The 17,994-nt window shown below is 36.0% G+C and overlaps 2 protein-coding genes across 4 annotated transcripts; one reads left to right on the forward strand and one right to left on the reverse strand.

Moving 5' to 3' along the window:
- Positions 1 to 1,293: 1,293 nt before the first annotated feature.
- Positions 1,294 to 4,995, reverse strand: LOC114730598 (probable serine/threonine-protein kinase WNK9). Its single transcript, XM_028917696.1, has 7 exons — positions 4,699 to 4,995; positions 4,562 to 4,599; positions 4,202 to 4,429; positions 3,876 to 4,096; positions 3,438 to 3,595; positions 2,919 to 3,333; positions 1,294 to 2,835 (listed from the first exon to the last, which is right to left on the reverse strand). Exons 1-7 carry the CDS (start codon positions 4,771 to 4,773, stop codon positions 1,790 to 1,792), a joined length of 2,181 nt encoding a protein of 726 aa, XP_028773529.1. The 5' UTR covers positions 4,774 to 4,995; the 3' UTR covers positions 1,294 to 1,789.
- A 585-nt stretch (positions 4,996 to 5,580) lies between these two features.
- Positions 5,581 to 14,437, forward strand: LOC114730605 (5'-nucleotidase SurE). 3 transcript variants are annotated; one of them, XR_003738844.1, is made up of 13 exons: positions 5,581 to 5,585; positions 7,857 to 7,861; positions 10,129 to 10,277; positions 10,695 to 10,789; positions 10,875 to 10,939; positions 11,251 to 11,294; positions 11,738 to 11,815; positions 12,015 to 12,168; positions 12,557 to 12,733; positions 13,010 to 13,069; positions 13,146 to 13,260; positions 13,781 to 13,880; positions 14,027 to 14,437. XR_003738844.1 is itself a non-coding variant. In XM_028917708.1 (12 exons), exons 3-11 carry the CDS (start codon positions 10,147 to 10,149, stop codon positions 13,254 to 13,256), a joined length of 915 nt encoding a protein of 304 aa, XP_028773541.1. In that variant the 5' UTR covers positions 5,581 to 5,585; positions 7,857 to 7,861; positions 10,129 to 10,146; the 3' UTR covers positions 13,257 to 13,260; positions 13,781 to 14,101. The 3 variants fall into 3 exon arrangements, 2 of the variants coding, with proteins under 2 accessions (XP_028773541.1, XP_028773542.1); XM_028917708.1 differs by having other exon boundaries at positions 13,781 to 14,101; XM_028917709.1 differs by lacking the exon at positions 13,010 to 13,069 and having other exon boundaries at positions 13,781 to 14,101.
- Positions 14,438 to 17,994: the final 3,557 nt, after the last annotated feature.

A 17,994-nucleotide genomic window follows, 5' to 3' on the forward strand; every position in this document is an offset into this window, starting at 1 on the left:
TAAAGCCAAGAGTGATAATGACAAGAGCTTGGCAATAATTAAAACAAGGCCGTGCATAGTAATGATAGGTTGCTATCTGGGCAGTATTTTTTCGCTTTTCCATTGCTTTCTGTAGCCGAAGTTGAATACGGGAAGCCCTCAACCTTAATGCCTCGTCACTTTATTTGCAGAGTCAAGAGTCCTTCCACAAAAAGTGTGAAATACACAAGGAATATCTCTCCGTTTGTGCGGCCCTAACTTTTCCATGCTTGGCCCTAAGATCGGTCGTTCCGTAAACGGATTAATGAAATTAAGTTTAAACTTGCATTAGGTTACGCGATCATAAACAATAGCTTTCTATTTCTATTTATAAAAATATATATATATCTTAGTTATGACCTGTTTAATTGTTTTGTGCATTTTTCAATAACATTTTAACATGTTGATTTGTGCCCACCTACACCGGAAACCACAAGTCAAATGCCTGAACATGTATAATAAATAATTCAGACAGGGTGATCCAGGACTTACCCCTGTCCAATTATTGAAGCACAGGTGGACTTAAATATCTCTTTCTCTAATCCTCAAACCTTGCTCAGGCTCTTCCTCTTTAGGTGTACGTTACTTAAAAAAGGCCCAAGATGATGAACACCCCTTCTCTTATCCCAGCTAGAAATATCTCTAATCTTCTCTTACTGTTCATCAATTAGCTCCGAGAAGGAAAGAGAGATGTTGCGGGCTGAGTGTTGCAGCATACAATTTTGAGGAAGGGTCCATGGCTGTTATAATGAGGCCATGTCTTGTCAGACCCTATATCTTTAAAGTTTAAATCCCCACCATAGGTTTCAAATATCTGCCAAGTTGGCTCTCTGGGACATGCTGGAACAAAATCACATGGCGCCGCAGTAGTTATCCAGTTGACCAGCACGCTGTTTCCTCCGGGACCGTTCAGTTCTGTTCAGGGTCACCCACACATCAGTGATCTCAAATGCATCGTCCTGTTCTTCCCGAGAAATGAAAGGCTCAAGTTTTTTGTGGCCAAGCAATCTTCATGGAAGATATATCAGAGATATTTCCCCTCCTGACTTGGCACAAAAGAGCAAAATAGAACTAAAAGAGTTTTTTATGCTGCTCGTGTCCTTTTTAACACGGGAAGGAAGTGAAGAAAGACACCATTTCCTCTGTCGCTCGAGACATGCCAAGTGGTTTAAGCTTCTGGTTAGAGAGTCTTTATTGCTTACAGATATAATTTCCTGTTTTTTAGGTGAAAGGTAATCCCGCAATATCTGATATGACATAACCCATCAAGCTAAATTAGAAATATGAAATTGTACAGTAAATTAGAGAGAAAAGGCAATATACAAAATAGTCCACTTGCAAGAATTAATGAAGTCAAATGATTAAATGTTGAATCCCATATTTCTTTGAAATGCAACATAAATTTCTCTACAATTTCAGAGAATCAAGTCCTCAGGAAGCTAGATGTTGATTTCACATATCAAATAAAACATCTCATCAACAGTATTATTATATCATTATCTGTGGATTAGTGCATTATTTGGCACCACTTCTTAGGGGACGGAGCTACACGAAGGAAAATTTTCTCAGACTAGCACGATTTTGTTAATCTCTGAACGGTGTATGTCTGACTTTCATTCACATAAAATGGGGCCTACACTCATTGAATTACATCTATTCTCCTCTCAGTATCTTCCATTACCTCTGGTTTTCCCCTCAAACAGGCAGCTTCTTTGATATAGTTGCTATGGAATCAACTTTTACAGAGAAATGCATGAACTTTTAGCAGTATCTATGCATCTATGGCATCAACTGGAAGAGAGGTCGCTCTATGAAGCGAGTGTGGAAGCAAAGCTCCTGCATAGAAATCGTTGGCTGTGACCATCTGCTCAGGACTATTAGATCCGCCAGTCTTATCTACATCTTGCACCATGTTAGCCATAGCTGAACACTTGTTATTCTCTGCTTCAGCAGGAAATAGCTTTCTGGTCGTTAAAAGCCTCAAGACCGGTTTATTGTTCCTTATCTTCAAGTGAGTTGTAACTGGTAGCTTTGTGACCCCAACACATTTCCTATGCTCTTCTGATTCTTCAGGGTCGGGAGATACGCTTGCGAGTTTTGGTGTTCCAACTAATTGCTGATCTCTAAGCTCCCTTAACTGCATTTGGTACTTTGCTTTGAGCCATCTTAGTTCTTGCCTAATTTCATTCTCATAGTCCAGGAAAACACAATCTAGTTCTTGATTAGAAAATGTGTCTTTTGAGTTGGGATTACTTTGATCATCCCCAATAGCACTTCTCTCATCCTCTTCAATTTTTGATTGGTTTGATGCTTCATGTGATTTGTCACAATGTATGTCTCTTAACTCCTCTGAAGTTGCTGGTTCCGGCTCATCTCGCTGAGCCCAGATATCAGTATAGTGAATACCAGTAGATTGACTAGAAGCAGCCGGAGGACCATCTGTAGTATAATTTTCAGACCCTTCAACTTGGTATGTGATCTCCTCGAAACGGCCATGAACGGCTGCACAGCCGTCTCTGGGACAATGAAGAAATTGTAGCTTCTTAGCTGATGGGCTGTTTGATGATACATAATCAAAGAAGGTGCCACGTGAAGCACAATAGAAGCAGAGACTTTCACTTGTACATTCTGGACTTTCCTGGGTTCTGGGTCCAGTTTTCCACTCCGGGACCAAGTTTGCTATTTCATTGTCTATCATGTCTGCTATTTTTGTTACATCTTGGTCAGTTATGTCCAGCTCAGCGACCATTTCATTTGCTACACTCAATGCTGTATCAGTCTCTATGTCGAATGGGAAGTAGATGTTTCGAATTCGACCTGTGATGATCAGGACAAAGGATAGTAAAATCACCAAAGGCTTAAAAACTTCAAGAATGCGGTAATAAAATGGAAATACCAACCTTCCTTATCTGCTATTCTAAGTCTCAGAAAAACGCCATCATCTTCTCTTCTCTTGCCTTTGATTGCAGTATCAACTTCAGCCAAATTATCATCCTCTTCACATTCAAAGAGATCAATTTCGCTCGTTAGCTCAGATTCTGGACCATAACCACTGAGATAATCAGTGTACTCGTGGATTGAGTTGTTACTGCTGTGAATTCCATTAATAGGCAGTCTAAATAAAGGGGTTGCTTCATAGCAATCTCCTTGATATCGAAGTGCTTTCATCTCAGACCCGTAATCATCAATTTGGAGAAAAGGGTCTTTCAGAAGTTCTTTAGCAGAAAGCCTAAGGGACACGGTTGCTAAGCATTTCTCCACAAATTGTCTAACCTCAGGATCCTTTACTTTGTAGAGAGCCTCCGGTTTCTTTCCCTGGAGGGAATATGTATGCATATGAATAAAAGACTTACCCAAAAAAAAAAAAAAAGGTATTCAAAAAAACAAATAAAGGTAAACAAAATAATTCTGGTTCTTACAGAGACGACTTTCTTGTAAATTTGAGCAGGATGGGTGCATTCACTATAAGGATATTCAAATGTCACCATCTCCAAGATGCACATTCCAAAAGAGTATATATCGACTAATTCATTATAATCCTCTTCATACACTTCCGGAGCCATAAACTCTGGTGTGCCTGAATTCAAAGAAGAAGGAAACAAATAGAAAGCCACAGAATCTTTAATAAGTGAGTTACGCAGATATAAAATAAAATAGTGGCACTTGAAACAATATACCCATATAGATAATAAAATCTATATCAATTCATTCTATCCCCAAATTATAGATAATACAGCTCTTCCGTCCATACAATACAAAGAGCCTATCTATCTCGTCTAGAGCAAGTCTCCCAAGATAGAGAACACAAGAAAATAACATTTGTAATTGATCACTTAGACAAAAATATTTCTACCTACCAACGCAACGAGCAGCGTTAGATTTGCGGAGAATTGCGGCAAGGCCAAGATCACCAATTTTAACTTCCCCTTGATTGCCATTGATGAAAATGTTGTCACATTTGAGGTCTCTGTGGATCACAGGAGGATCATGACTGTGAAGATAAAGAAGCCCTTCCAAAATCTGTCTGCACCAATGCTTCACAGCTCTTATATTAACTCTTTTGTGTTTTAACCTGTACCTGCTCATACAAAAAATGAAATTATTCAACATCAAGAGGTGTTAAAAGAAGACTAAGAAGGACCAGCGAATATAAATAGTGCTTGTGAAGAATATTAAGGCTTACTGTCTGAGAGTGCCAGAGGTGAACATCTCAGTGACGAAGTTAATATGCCTATTAGTAGTATCAACCCAGGAAGTATAGAACTTCATGATGTTTTTGTGTTTCAATGTCTTGAGAAGATGAATTTCACAGTATAACCTCTCGAGATCTTCAGGATTCTGCAGAAAATCGTAGAGCTTCACTTGATTCCATGCTACTTCTATCCCTTCATACTCATCGAATGCTCTGTAACTGCTCAAATGAATACACCCCCATGTTAACAAGAATCAAAATGAAAACTCCAAACAAGTTCACTTGTAACCAAAGCAGGTTCTGATTCGGGCGTGCTATAAACAAGAGAAAGATTAAGGATATAATTCGTACACTGTCTTTGAAGCCCCTTTGCCCAGAATTTCGTTATACTGCCAATATAAAGTTAAAAAACCAGAATCAAAATGGAGAAACAAAAGTATAAAAGAGCAAAGCAAGGGTGAATAAAAGGGAGGGTATTCAGTATATACTCTTCCATATCTTCCAGTTGGATCAATTTCCACGAACTCAGAGTCCTCTACCTCAAAACTTGCAGAACCATTCATGCCTCTTTTTATTCTTATCTGCTCTTCCCTCAGTCAGTTTTATGTGCAGAAGGACTTTAGCAACTGCCTTTCGTGTGAGCAAAAGAAAGAAGAAGAGAGTAGTTGCAGTCAATGTATATAGAGGAATTGAGAGGAACTTATGATAACTATACTTTTTGGGCTATCCGCCTATCCGTGAAGTGAACGAACACAGAAGCCGAGGAAGAAAGGCAGAGAGAGAGGGGGAGGGAGCGGGAGGGGGAGCCTAGGAAGGTCCATCAAAAGGACAAAGTTAATTTGCCAGCTAACCCAGAGACAACTAGGCAAAGATTTCACAGGGAGAATCTGCTAAAAGTCTAAAACTCGAAAATACACATAAATTAACGTATTACCTTTTTTTTTGTATGCAGTAAAATTCATTAGAAATTCACCTGCACAGTAGTTTTAATAACATGATGGTATGATTATGTAGGGTTAATAAACCATTATTTACTTATCGTACAATTGCATGACTTTTTTTTTTTCCCACCGGCGTGTTTGATGCAGCCCCTAATCTTCCACCACGCTAGCCAGACAAAAGCTGACGAAGCGGCCGTCTCTATCGCAAGCTTGCTGCTTTCCATCTCGTCACGAGCTGGAAAACGAAAATGAAACGCCCATGTCATGTAGGAACCAACGAAAGTTGTAGGCTTTTTGGTTTTATTAATGTAGAAGAGGTATTTTTTGTGGCATTAGGCACAAGATGGAATTTTGGGTGCCAATGGATTTTTGGCCAAGGCTGCCTTCTGCATCACGAAAATCTTATGAAACCTTTATGATGGGGAAACTGGTGGGTCTGGCTTACTCTGCTCCTCTTGACTAGTTTTTTCTCCTTCTTCTTCCTCATTTTTTTCTACACTTTCCCTCTTTAGTCTTTCCCTGTTGTGGCCGAGTGATGGCCAACCAAATCTGGAGTCAGGACCACTGCTACAGAGGTGGATATTACAGAAATGCAAGTGAGGCCGGATCTACTTGGTAGTTCCCATCTTGCCTTCCCCCAATGTCAGGAAAAAAAAAAACATGTCCAGTAAATTTTGTGCACTTATTATGTAGCACATTCGGTTATATTACGTCCATTTGACTATTTTTTAATACAAAAATTAATTTAACTTTCAATTTGATTCTTAATATAAGACCACAATTTACTTTATTTTTCACATTTATCTATTTTTTTAGGGTATTACACATGTTAAATGTTTCATCAAATATTAGTTCTAACTAATACACATGATAAGTAAGGATATTTTTGAAAAGATAATACATATTTATTACAAATACCTAACTTAACAAACTTTTTTAATTTACTCAAATTAGTTAACTAATTCTTATATTCAAGTCCAGAGGTAGCATACAAATACTTTGCATGATTTTTCAGATTTAATAATATATCATCTAAAATAATTCTAAAACTTGGGTTGTCATTTAAAATTAGATTTTGTAATTTAATTACCTAAATGTCCTCCATGTAATTTTTTTTTCTTAGATTAATATCATTGTCAATCTTTACGGTTCAATTGAATTTTAGTTGTAATCCATATGATTCTTATAGTTTCATAAGAATATACTGTGAGTTTAAATATAGGTGATCAAAATAAAAACTGGTTAAAAGTATAAAAATCACATATTTAACTAAGACCATATTGTAATAAAATTATAGGGATCAAAATCAGCAATTTGAAACTATTCAAACCAAGACCAAAATTTAATCAAATTATAGGAACTAACAATTGTATTGATCCTTTGTTCTTTTAAAACACAACATAGTCATTGGCCACCAGACCTCCGTAACAGGGGCGAAACCATCATTTGGGGACTGAAAATGGGATAAGCATGGGAAGGGAGAGGATGGAAAGTGGCCGTGGAAATGATGAATATGTACAAGCACATGCCCTTAACAAGGCATATGGTGCCTAACACGACGCCAAAGGACGGTGCCACACGAGGCCAAAAGGCAACAACCTTATGTTGCGTGCTTTAGGACTTATCACTTTACGCCACGTGCAAATCAAAATTTTTTATTACCGAAAAAATTAATTTTTTTTTGGGGGATCTGGATGATCAATGCATTAAAGCTTGACAATGTATTTAGGAAAATATTAGCATATAATATATATGTTGGGGTTATATAGGGATTCGAGGAATGAATATAATAGATGAAGATTGTTGCAGGACGGGGATAAGGTGTTGAGCAAGAAGTAATGGCGTGTGCTTATCCTGCTTCAACCTCGTACGGAAAGAAACTTGGGGCTCTTGTTGCGTGATTTCGAATTCCAAGAAGCAACGAAAGGCCCCCAAAAAATACCTACCTCTTCCTTTTCTCTTTTTTTTTTTAATTTTTTTTTTTAAAATTATGTCCACTTCTTATTATGTCCTGGCCATATGATTTTTTTTATCATTATGTGGAATATAAGAAATCTAGTTGCATTATTTATGAATTATAAAATAACACAATTTATTTTTTATTTTAAATTTTGGTATTTAACATGAAAAGGAGGAATGTCCGGTATAATCATCATGGAGGATGGGGGTGGAGAAAAAAAGAAAAGAAAAAGACGAGTTGGGTAGAATGATGAGGAATGAAAGGGAAAGCTATGAAGTGAGGTCAAGACGAGTAGAGGTGTTGATGATGATGAAAGTTGCGTTGCCTTTGGTGAGGGTTCTAGTACATTGAACGATACAGGAGCATTCACATAATTAATACTCTTATTTCCGGGGGGGGGGGAAACATTTACAAAAATATTTAATTATTAAATATTTAGATTATTGATGTGAAGTTTCGCAGTATATATCTGCGGCCATCGTGCCGGGGATGCATAGTATAATTAGAGGGTTAAAGAGACAATAGGAGCACCAAGACAGAAATTCACGTGAGATGCGAGCATGGCTCCAGACATACGAGGTCAGGACAAAAGACGAACCTAGAAAACTACGAGCTTCATCAAGGGTTTGGAGCTGTCTCATTGGGATCACTCCTCAACATAATCTGACACCAAACTTATCATATTCTTAACGAATCTCATAACAGACAAACCTAACAGCTGAATTACGAGGAACTCCTCTCTCAGCTTTCATATTATAATCTATACTGCTCCAGACCTCAAACTATGTTCTTGTACTTGTAAATCTTGTCTGGACAGGATAATTATTTATTTATTTAGAAGAACAAATAAACTGCCATTCAACTGTCCATGTTAATTTCTCCACGTAGGTGCGGATAAAGCCCATAGTTTGGACAGACCATCGAAGAAGGAAGCCCGCTTTTAACGTGTTTGGTTTTAGGCCCACTTTTATCCACTACGATAGGGTATTCTCCGCGACGTTTTGTTCTTCCCTTTTCCATCCCTCATATGATATTATATCAGACTTCTTAACTTTGAATTTTGTAAACAAAGTTAGGAATCACTTGTTATTAGTTCAGCCTTTGACAGGTACATGAAGAAACTTTGAATTTTATCATCAGGAAACACTTATTATTGGTTCAGCCTTTGAATCATACCACGCGACATTGCTCAGTCAGGGTCGTGTCACGCGTGTGCGCCATGACATGTTTCCAATTGAAATGAAAGTGAGCCTAGAGAGCCACGTGGCAGAGCTAAGAGGTTTTGTTTCTGACGAATTATCTTCATCTCACAATAATATTCAGAAGCCCAAATTAAATCAAGAACCACCTTGTTAACAATTTTAATTTTAATTTTTTGGATTAATAAGATTTTTGATCTATCAAGTTTGCTGTTATTTTCATTTCAGTTTTCAAAGTTTCTTTTCATCTAAAACATTATCCCTTATAATTTAACAAAAATTTGAATTATTTGACTCTTTAGAGACCAAAACTTATAATTTAAAATTTAAGAAGCTAAAATCAAAATTTATTTAAATTTGAGGGATCAAAAAGATTTTATTAAGGCTGATTCTTTTAACCAATAAGCTGTGATTTCTTGAATTAAATTCTCTATGTAATTTTCGCCCAAACTTATGAGATCTGCACGGTTGTGTCCGTGCTAATAACAGCAAATGTCGGATGTCTTTCTAATAAATGTCTCATAATAATATACCTTTTTTTTTTGTTTTGATACAAGCCTTTTTTTATTTTATACATATTAAATATAAAAAATTAAATACTCCCCAGTCCCTAGCGCTAACACAGGCTAATTATAAAAATTATTAGTAATTCAGTCAAATTTCTCTGGCTCCAAAAGTCGCATGTTGGTAAAAGAAAATGGGGTAAACATCGATAAAGACGCTGATTTGCTCTAAAATGCCGCTTGTCGCTGAATTCGATTCTACAACGAATTTCATATCAAATCAATTAACTGTACCTGGGACGTTAATCATCGCTCCAAATAAACATATAACGGTGGATTTTGTTTTGGGTTACTAGAAACAATGGGCTGTATGTAAAATAAACAAGTTTAGTCAAATTAACAAAAAAGGTTAGTCTCTGTCAAACGATGAAGTAGAGTTTGAATTCCCATTAAATTAAAGTTATTTTCAACAAGAAGGTAATTGAGCCTAAAAAACTGTTTTGTCAAACCAGCAAAAATAACGTATAATAAACAAGAATGTTCTAAGTTTACAGCAATAAGAGGAGAAATCAAATGCATGGTCAAATATTTGACCAATTTCCATTGAACTGTACGATTTTTTCAGTTTATCTTATATTTGATGGAAATCAACTTATTGAAACCCCGGATTATTTCATTTTAGAACGTGGAAAATTATTTTATTTAATGACAAATAACTACTCCTCCAGTCTTAAATTATACTAATATGTATAAGGATCTTATATTTAGAACCGGAAGAGTATAAAAGTTTGATCTCATTCCTTGCAACTTAGTAAAATAATATCTGAATGTCTGAATGCTTTTCATTAGACATATTATAAAAAAATTTGTTATCTACTACCTCCGGTTCTTAATATAAGAACTCGTTTGATTTTTATTTTGGTAGTAAATATAAGACTCCAGTCCACTTTGCTTTCCATATTTATCTGTTTTTTCTCAAAATAGTTTTTGTAATAATGGTAATTCTAACCAATACACTTGATTAGTAAAGATATTTTAAGAAAAATAACACTTATTTATTACAAACAACTAAATGAATTAATTTTTTTAATCTACTCAAATTAGTTAAATAGATCTTTATGTTAAGAATAAGAGGGAGTATTTTTATTAAACGGAAAGAAATCATATTTTATTTTAAAAAAAGAAAAGAAAAAAGGACCAAAGTCCAGCGCTAAATGGAGGGGAAATCCACCTAATGTGGTGCTGCCGCTATTTTCCGGGAGGCGCACTCAAATTTTCTATCGAAATTGAAAACAATCTGTTTCACTCTCAACGAAATTCCGAGGGAAGAGCAATGGAAGACGGTGAACAACCCACGATTCTGATCACTAACGATGACGGAATTGATGCACCTGGTTTGAGAGCTCTGGTTCAGGGTCTTGTCTCCACTAATCGTTTTAACGTTCAAGTCTGCGCCCCTGATAGGTACCCCTTATCCTCTCCCTCTTCGTCCGTCTTACTTGTTGACAAACTTGCATGATCAGTCTATGTAGTCGATCATCTTAATTTTCTTACTTGCTTGAGTATCGGGGCTAGTGATTTGTTTTTTGAACTATAATTGATGACAACCGAAAAGTTCGTCTGAGCAAAGAAAACACTCTCATGCTGATTCTGTGTCCGTAGTATGCAACTACCGAATCACCACGTGAACCTTTCCTGGGAGTCTGCGAGTTCGATTACTTTTTAACTTGAAATGGCCAGCCGTTTAGCTATGTTTTTTTGGGTGATTGTTGTTTGCATTGTTATTTTATGGGCATCATGTAGCCGCTCTGACGTTGACATGAATTTTCTGGGAGTAGTGTACTTTTGTGGTTCTATTTGTTTTAACTAAATCAATTTCAGGGAGAGGTCGGCTGTTAGTCACAGTATTACATGGCTTCACCCTATAGAAGCCAGGCCAGTAAACATTGATGGAGCCTCAGCGTATGCAGTTTCTGGTCAGTTTTGCTTTGAGTATTTTTAGGTACCTACATGATATATAATCGTTTATTGCAAAATGTCAATATTAAAATATTTTTGCAGGGACTCCGGCTGATTGTGCCTCTCTGGGAATTTCCAAAGCACTGTTTCCTACAGTAGCTGATCTGGTACCTTGGATGTAAATTACAATTTTGGTTGTGAAAAGTATGCCGCTAATTGGGTGGACTGTTTTCCTATTCTGCTGTCATCTTGGCAATTTCTCTTTATTAGAAAGGTTCCGCAATGAGAAGTCAGCAGCATAGCTTTTTGACTTGCTTTAAGAAACTTGAAAGGAGTTTATAATAGTTCTTGTGACGTTGGATTCTGTTACCCATTCACACAATTCTGTGCTATGAAAACAATATGCATGTATATGACTGACTAAAAGTTGTGCCACATGGTGAGCTAGTTGCTAATATATGTTCAATTTAATGGTCAGGTACTCAGTGGCATAAACATGGGTAGCAACTGCGGTTATCATGTGTATGTAGCTTTTTGTCTCTTCTTAATATAAAATACTGCAAGACTCTGCAACTATGTCTCTTCCGCTGCTAAGAGTATGCAAGTCATGATCAAACTAATTTGAAGATCAGTATATATTACAATTAAATGTCAATACTACTTTTCCATGGAAAATATAGGATTCTCTTAGAAAATAAGTTTCAACCTACACCTATTCTATGGTGATCTTAGAAACATGGACGTGCTGGCAACGGATGCAAATATTGGAGAGACCCTGTGAAAATACGATAGACTTTGTCTTTCTAAGCTATGAAGAGATAAACACAATGTATGTTTTCCATAAATGTGATATGAATCCAGTCAAAATCAACTAAGGCATTTCTTTTCATCATAGCTGCTTCAGTGGCTTTATGTGGTGTTTTTTTTTGCTCATTGCTGCAATAATTAGGTACTTTTTTTTGCAGTGTTTACTCGGGGACAGTTGCTGGTGCTAGAGAAGCCTTCTTCAATGATATACCTTCTATCTCCATTTCATATGATTGGTATCTTTTCTAACTTGTGTTTTAATGGAATTATTGAAGTTGGCATGATCTGACATAATATTGGGGTTGATAACTGAACAATTACTTTAAATCTATTTGACTGATGACTTTATAAACCATGTCAATCTTCTTTTCTATCTCCCACCACTGCTACTGCTTTTTGTTGCCTTTTTTGACCATTTGGAGGACTAACACCCAGGGTTAGGGGAAAGAGTAACATAAATGACTTTTCCCTTGCTGCTCAAGCATGTCTACCTATCATAAGTGCGGTACTAGTTGAGATCAAGAATCAAAGATTCCCACAAAGATGCTTTCTAAATGTAGACTTGCCAGCTAATATTGCTGATCATAAGGTACGGTGTGTCAGATGTGCAGCATTTTGCATGGTTAGTTTGTGGATAAATAGAGCACGCATCACCAAGAAACCTCGTGTTATAACTAAATGAACATTTTCTATATGTTTGCTCAGAATAGGAACAGACTTATAAAAATCTTGATTCACCTGTTGGTATGAGAATTCTGGCACAGACACGATCAGTATTAGTAGACTCAGTTTATAATTGAATGAACATATTGTATACGTTGCCTGTTTTCAATTTGCTTTCATGTGTACTTGTGCTTCTCTGTTCTCAATCCTATAAGATACCAATACATTACGTTCATCTCCTACTTACAAATAATTGCTTCGCCATGCAATTGGTTAATTATTATTCCTGGTTCTTACTTGTGCCTCATAAAAAGGGATACAGGCTAACAAAGCAGGGAAAAAGTTTTTTCAAGATGGGTTGGAGGCAAGTGACCTCAGGGACACATGGAGAAAGAATGTCATCTACGATGACCATGGATGTAGATACAGCATTACCTACAGAAGCTAAAACATCGTCCGTATCACCAGAACATCTCTTATTCAGGAGAGAAGTGGGTCCTTTTCTTTATTCTTCATTTTGTATTTTTCATGGTCCTCAGATGAAACCCTCCCATTGATAAATCCTACAAAAGTTGCATGACTTAATTTTATGCTTGAGTGGCCTATGCTTTGATCTATTCAAAACATAGGAGAGTTTGATTGTATAATTTTGTCTACTTATGAAGTAAATATGAAGTTATAGGCACAAAAGGTTCCCACGGGGGTGGGCCTTCTATAGCCTTCCCCCCCACCCCCACTAACTGGTGTAGAACTCTCAATTTTTGTAGGCAAAAGGTCCTCACCTTGACGATGGTGATACGGATCACAAATTTTTGCAGGAAGGATATGTGAGTTTTTTCTTCCTTCGTTAATTGAATTATTGAATGCAAAAACTCTTGCTAAGCAATTTTATTTTATTTTTAGATCACTGTTACTCCTCTTGCTGCTCTATCTCCAGCGGAGGCAGATTGTCATGCCTATCTAAAGGATTGGCTATCAAGTGTTCATGAACTCCCCTCAGCATCGGCTATATAATGCTGTAAGGCCCACATATTATCATGATTTGTAAAAGAGTTTTGACTGAGATAAATCACTAGCAATAACTTCATTTACACTCTTAGAGTCCTGGCTGATTAAGAGGCAAGAGTAATGGTGATGCTTCTTAAGATGAGTGTAATATTCAGTCTTGACCCCCCCCCCCAAACACAAACCAAAAAAAAAAAAAAAAACTTTCGTGTAATATGTTTTAGATGACAAGTACGGCGGAAATCTGAGTGCCTATCCTTTTTGCACATGTTCAAGGTTGTAGTTACTGCATAATTATTTGAACTCCCAACATGGCAACCTTAAATAGGCAGTTGCAGTTAATGCATAATTATTTAAACTCCCAAACTCCTCCCTCAACTCTATTTTTAAAATGAAAATTAAATGAAAGATTGTTGTGTGAGTACGTCAAAATATTTTATTCATTATTTTATTAGCATTATATGATCAGTAGTAATATGAACTTTATTCCAGTCTTTTCATCGATTTTGATTTGTGAATGCCTTTACCTGCAGACTACTTCAGTTTAAGGTGATTTCTACCTCAATCTGCTGCTAAAGAAATCACTCAAGTCCGGTGCGCAGCATCAATATTCCTTACAGTTTGGTTGCATCAGTAAGCATGCCATTATTTTCAACATTGTTGGAGCCATGAAAGACATGAAAGACATTTCTCTATAGCGTAATATATGATTGAATAAGGAAGCCTATTTTCTGTAAGCTAATAAGCTATCGCTCACTTTAAAACCATTTTGTTGACAGATTCCCATTGTCTTTCAATCCGGGAATTCCTACTTCTTACTGCATCTGTTGAAAATAAAGTAGTGTTTACCTGAAGATTGCGGTCTAATATGGCCTTCCTTCCCAGAGGGCATGTTTTGAAATCAAATCCTCAGATGGATGTTTCCCCAGTTTGAGATAACATAGCCGCGGCTTTTGATCGTACACATATCTAAGTGCATGTGCTTTTAGCTCATGGTGCTAAGCAATTCAGACAATATAAGGCTTCTCATTACTGGTGAATTAGCCTCGTTGTAATTTATTTTGGTGGAGCCATACTTCATATCGGGAATGCATGCCTTCTCCTTGTGTAAAAAGACATTTGCTATTTGGGTTAATGACTTATAAACAGTGTTTCAATTATTATTTACGAAATATGAAATAAGTATGTGAGAAACGTTTTGTCTAAACTTACATGACATGTGCTTATAAATAATTTCAAATATAATGACAAAGGGGGTCTTGGTATATGGGATATTTCAAGCGTTTGGAAACTTATGGAATAAACATACAACTCGCAAGTCTTATATCTTGTTTGCCTTAATTAATTATTAATAGTATATTATGATGAACTTTTTTGGATGCGTCAGGATCATTTTTCATATATACGCTTTCTGACCACGTCAAGAGTTAAAATACGCATATACACCAAACGCCACGAGGGGTAGCTTTTGCTGGCTGTATAAACCGTTGTTGCTGGTCTTACAATTGCTGAGGAAAACAAAAGTATCTTGAAACTGTGGTTTGGGCTTTGATATTCCAAGTGAGGAGAAAAATTGTGTAGGTTGCGCAGTCTATTCCGTAGTGGATTTTAAGTGTCAGTTTCAAAAGGTGAGAAATTAAAAGGAACAGCCACCTTCTCTACTGCTAAAAAATAGATAGCCTACCAATAGGAAGACCCATCGAGGGAAGGGAAAAACATCTCAAGTGCGTCTACGATATATTGATTGTTGATTGTGTAGATTGATAAATTTCAGAAACTCGAAGCGATTCAGAAGAAAGGGGGGAAAAAAAAGCATGCATCTCCTAGTACAGAGAGGAAAAAACTGTTCCATATGGGTGCTACGAGAGTTAAGAGGGCCAAAACACTAAATTATGGGCATGGACATAATAAATGATTATATGTAGATTATGGGCATGGACATAATAAATGATTATATGTATAAATTATTTATGTAAATTATGCGTCTCTTCTCATTCTTGTACCATGTGCATGGCCTTCATTTTTTGGATGGTAAAGGTGCATGTGATTCCACTAGTATTGACCAGAGGACATGAACATCTTCACAAGGGCAAGACCGAACATCTTCATACAAAATGTAAATCCCTCTTCCTGAAATGTTAAAGCAGCATCGTGAAACGTATAATTTGGCTGTTGGAATCCCACACAAACAAACACACACACACACACAGAGTAGAGAAATGGAGTGATCCTGGTGGAAATGAATGTACAGAAATTAAAGATTTACTAAATGTGGAAGAAATACAAGTGACGGAAGGAGATTTTCTGGGTTATGGTTAGCATGCAGAAGAGAAAACTCTCAGACTGTCACTATGGACAGTGTAGAACGTACTTTTGTTTTGAGTTGAATGCAGTCTGAGCCAGAGCTTCTTCAATGAAGAGATTAGAGGTTGCAGCCACCCCATTGTGTGGATGGTGCAGGTGAAACAATTAAGAGGGAAGGTAAGAGAGATGACGATGAAGAGAAATTCTGGGCATAGCTTAGAAAGAGGGTGAAGATTTTGTAACGTCACTATTCATATTTTGGGACGTTTTACATTCTCTTGCAGGCAAATGATGAAATTCTCATATATATCGCAGGTAAAATATCATTTTCAGATCCTTCCTTGCTGCTTCCTTGTAGAAGAAGAATCCCACTTTAGATATAGAATTCTTAAACCGCAAAAAAGAAGTCTCTCTTGTTATTAATAATATAATTTTACGAAGGTGTGGCTTATGTTTTCACCATCATTTGGCTTGGACATTAATGGTAAACAGACACATATGTTCAGAATTTTTCTCTGAATTCGTTTGAGCAAATAGGGAATCCTCCATCTGAAGCAAGAAGAATGGTTCTGTTGAAAACTCTCAAGCAAAGGTTTGTTTCTTGCTACCCTAGCTGTTCTAATTCCAGGAGTAACAATTTCTTCAAGTCTCAAATATGACAGGTCATGGCAATATTTCCCTTCACATGGATGACTTATCTGAGAGTTCTCTTCGAGTGCTATTTGATTTGAAGAAAATAAGAAAGATGAAAGCCGTTGTTATTAATTGTTAATTGTAATATCAGAACATTCAAAATAACAAAAAAAAAAACCCTATAAATTAAAAAGAACACACACTCACACATTCAAGACACATATGTCACGTTTAGTACAAAGCATTAAAAATAAGAGATAGGAATTGAGATTATGATTGAGAAAAACTATTAAAAAAGTATTTTGCATAACAAATTTCTTATTACGTAAAATTAGACAAATCTATGTATGTGGAATTGAGGAATACCATGGTAGAATGTAGTATTTTCCAATCCTAGCTCAATGAATTTGTCTAATTCCATGTAATAAGTAATTACTCATAGTGAATTCTTTTTAAATAATTTGTATTCCTAATCCTTATTTTTAATGTTTCGTACCAAATAAAACCATGCTTTCAAGACAACCTTACTTAACAGGAGTATCCTTGTATGAAATGAATAATCTGACCTATTCGTGTTGTGTTTGACACTGTGACCAGCTTTTTAAAGATTAGCCATTAATATCGTAGTTTTGCACGTGTCCATATTTAGTTTCTTAAATAGACCCAATATAATTTTAATTTAATTAGTTCTTTAAATAGACCCAATATATAATGTTCAATTTAGTTCATGGTTTCCTTTCCACAACAAACTTCGTTTTTGGTAATAAATGATAAGTATTCATAAGTTAATAAATAATTTCATTTTCCATTTCATTTTACAAGATAAAAAAATAGCAAATTGAAAAAAAAAAATAATAACTAAATAAATAAATCTGATGTTTAAAATGAAATGAACGCAGAGAATGCAGAGTGATGATGATGCTTTGGGGGCTAAAACAAAAACCGTACCGACCATATGATGAATGTTTGACCAATTAGTGTGTGTTTTATTTAATACTACATCTAATACTTAATATAAGAGTTAATTAATTAATATAAATAGATTAAAAATTAATTAAATTAATTTATTTATAATAAATTTGTATTGTTTTTTTCTAAATAATCTTACCAATCATGTCTATAATAGCTAAAATTATCATTTGATGAATGAGCAAGTACTATAGTGACTATCTTAAAAAAATTAGATAAATATAAAAGACAAAATGAACTGAAATCTTATAATTAGAATCAAATTAAATATCAAACTAACTTTTATATTAAAAATCAATATCAATTGTGTTCCAAATTCTGTGGTGGGCAAAAGTGTAATAATGTGTATAGATTTGTATTGTTGTTCAAGGCACTGAAGTGAAATGATGATAGAGATACAGTGGGGAAAAGAATGATTTGGTGGAGAGAGTAAAGAGGAGAGACACATGGCCATTATTTCTGAAAAGGAAGGCTAAATGACAAACACTAATGAAATTATTGAGGGGCATGGGCACTAATGAGGGCTGTTGGTGGAGGGTCCGGACTAAGTACATGGATCTTGGTGCGTAGGGGGGGGTCTGACCCATTGGATCAACCAGTCCATGACTTGCCCTCTGAATCCTGGTCACGCTCATATTACCTCCAAACTAAATAGAGTCTCCTCGCCCATAATTAGATTCCATTTGGTAGGAAGCATTAAAAATTAGGAATAGAAATTGTGATTGGCATTGAAAAAATCTATTAAAAGAGTATTTAGTATAAGAAATTGCTTGTTATATGGGATTAGCCAAACCTATATATGCGGGACTAAGGAATACCATGAAGAAAAGTGTATTTCCTA

The sequence above is a fragment of the Neltuma alba genome, unplaced genomic scaffold (genome assembly GCF_004799145.2).
Source record: "Neltuma alba isolate B1F8T4 unplaced genomic scaffold, ASM479914v2 tig00012745_pilon, whole genome shotgun sequence".
NCBI classification, from domain to species: Eukaryota; Viridiplantae; Streptophyta; class Magnoliopsida; order Fabales; family Fabaceae; genus Neltuma; species Neltuma alba.

Excerpts from the sequence above, each read along its gene's own strand:
- LOC114730598 (XM_028917696.1), bottom strand. The coding sequence starts at position 4,773 with ATGAATGGTTCTGCAAGTTTTGAGGTAGAGGACTCTGAGTTCGTGGAA. Across the intron at positions 4,097-4,201 it reads ACCTCTGGCACTCTCAGACA|GTACAGGTTAAAACACAAAA; the intron begins GTAAGCCTTAAT and ends TTGTATGAGCAG. Across the intron at positions 2,836-2,918 it reads TAGAATAGCAGATAAGGAAG|GTCGAATTCGAAACATCTAC; the intron begins GTTGGTATTTCC and ends TGATCATCACAG.
- LOC114730605 (XM_028917708.1), top strand. The coding sequence starts at position 10,147 with ATGGAAGACGGTGAACAACCCACGATTCTGATCACTAACGATGACGGA. Across the intron at positions 10,790-10,874 it reads CTCAGCGTATGCAGTTTCTG|GGACTCCGGCTGATTGTGCC; the intron begins GTCAGTTTTGCT and ends ATATTTTTGCAG. Across the intron at positions 11,816-12,014 it reads ATCTCCATTTCATATGATTG|GGTTAGGGGAAAGAGTAACA; the intron begins GTATCTTTTCTA and ends ACTAACACCCAG.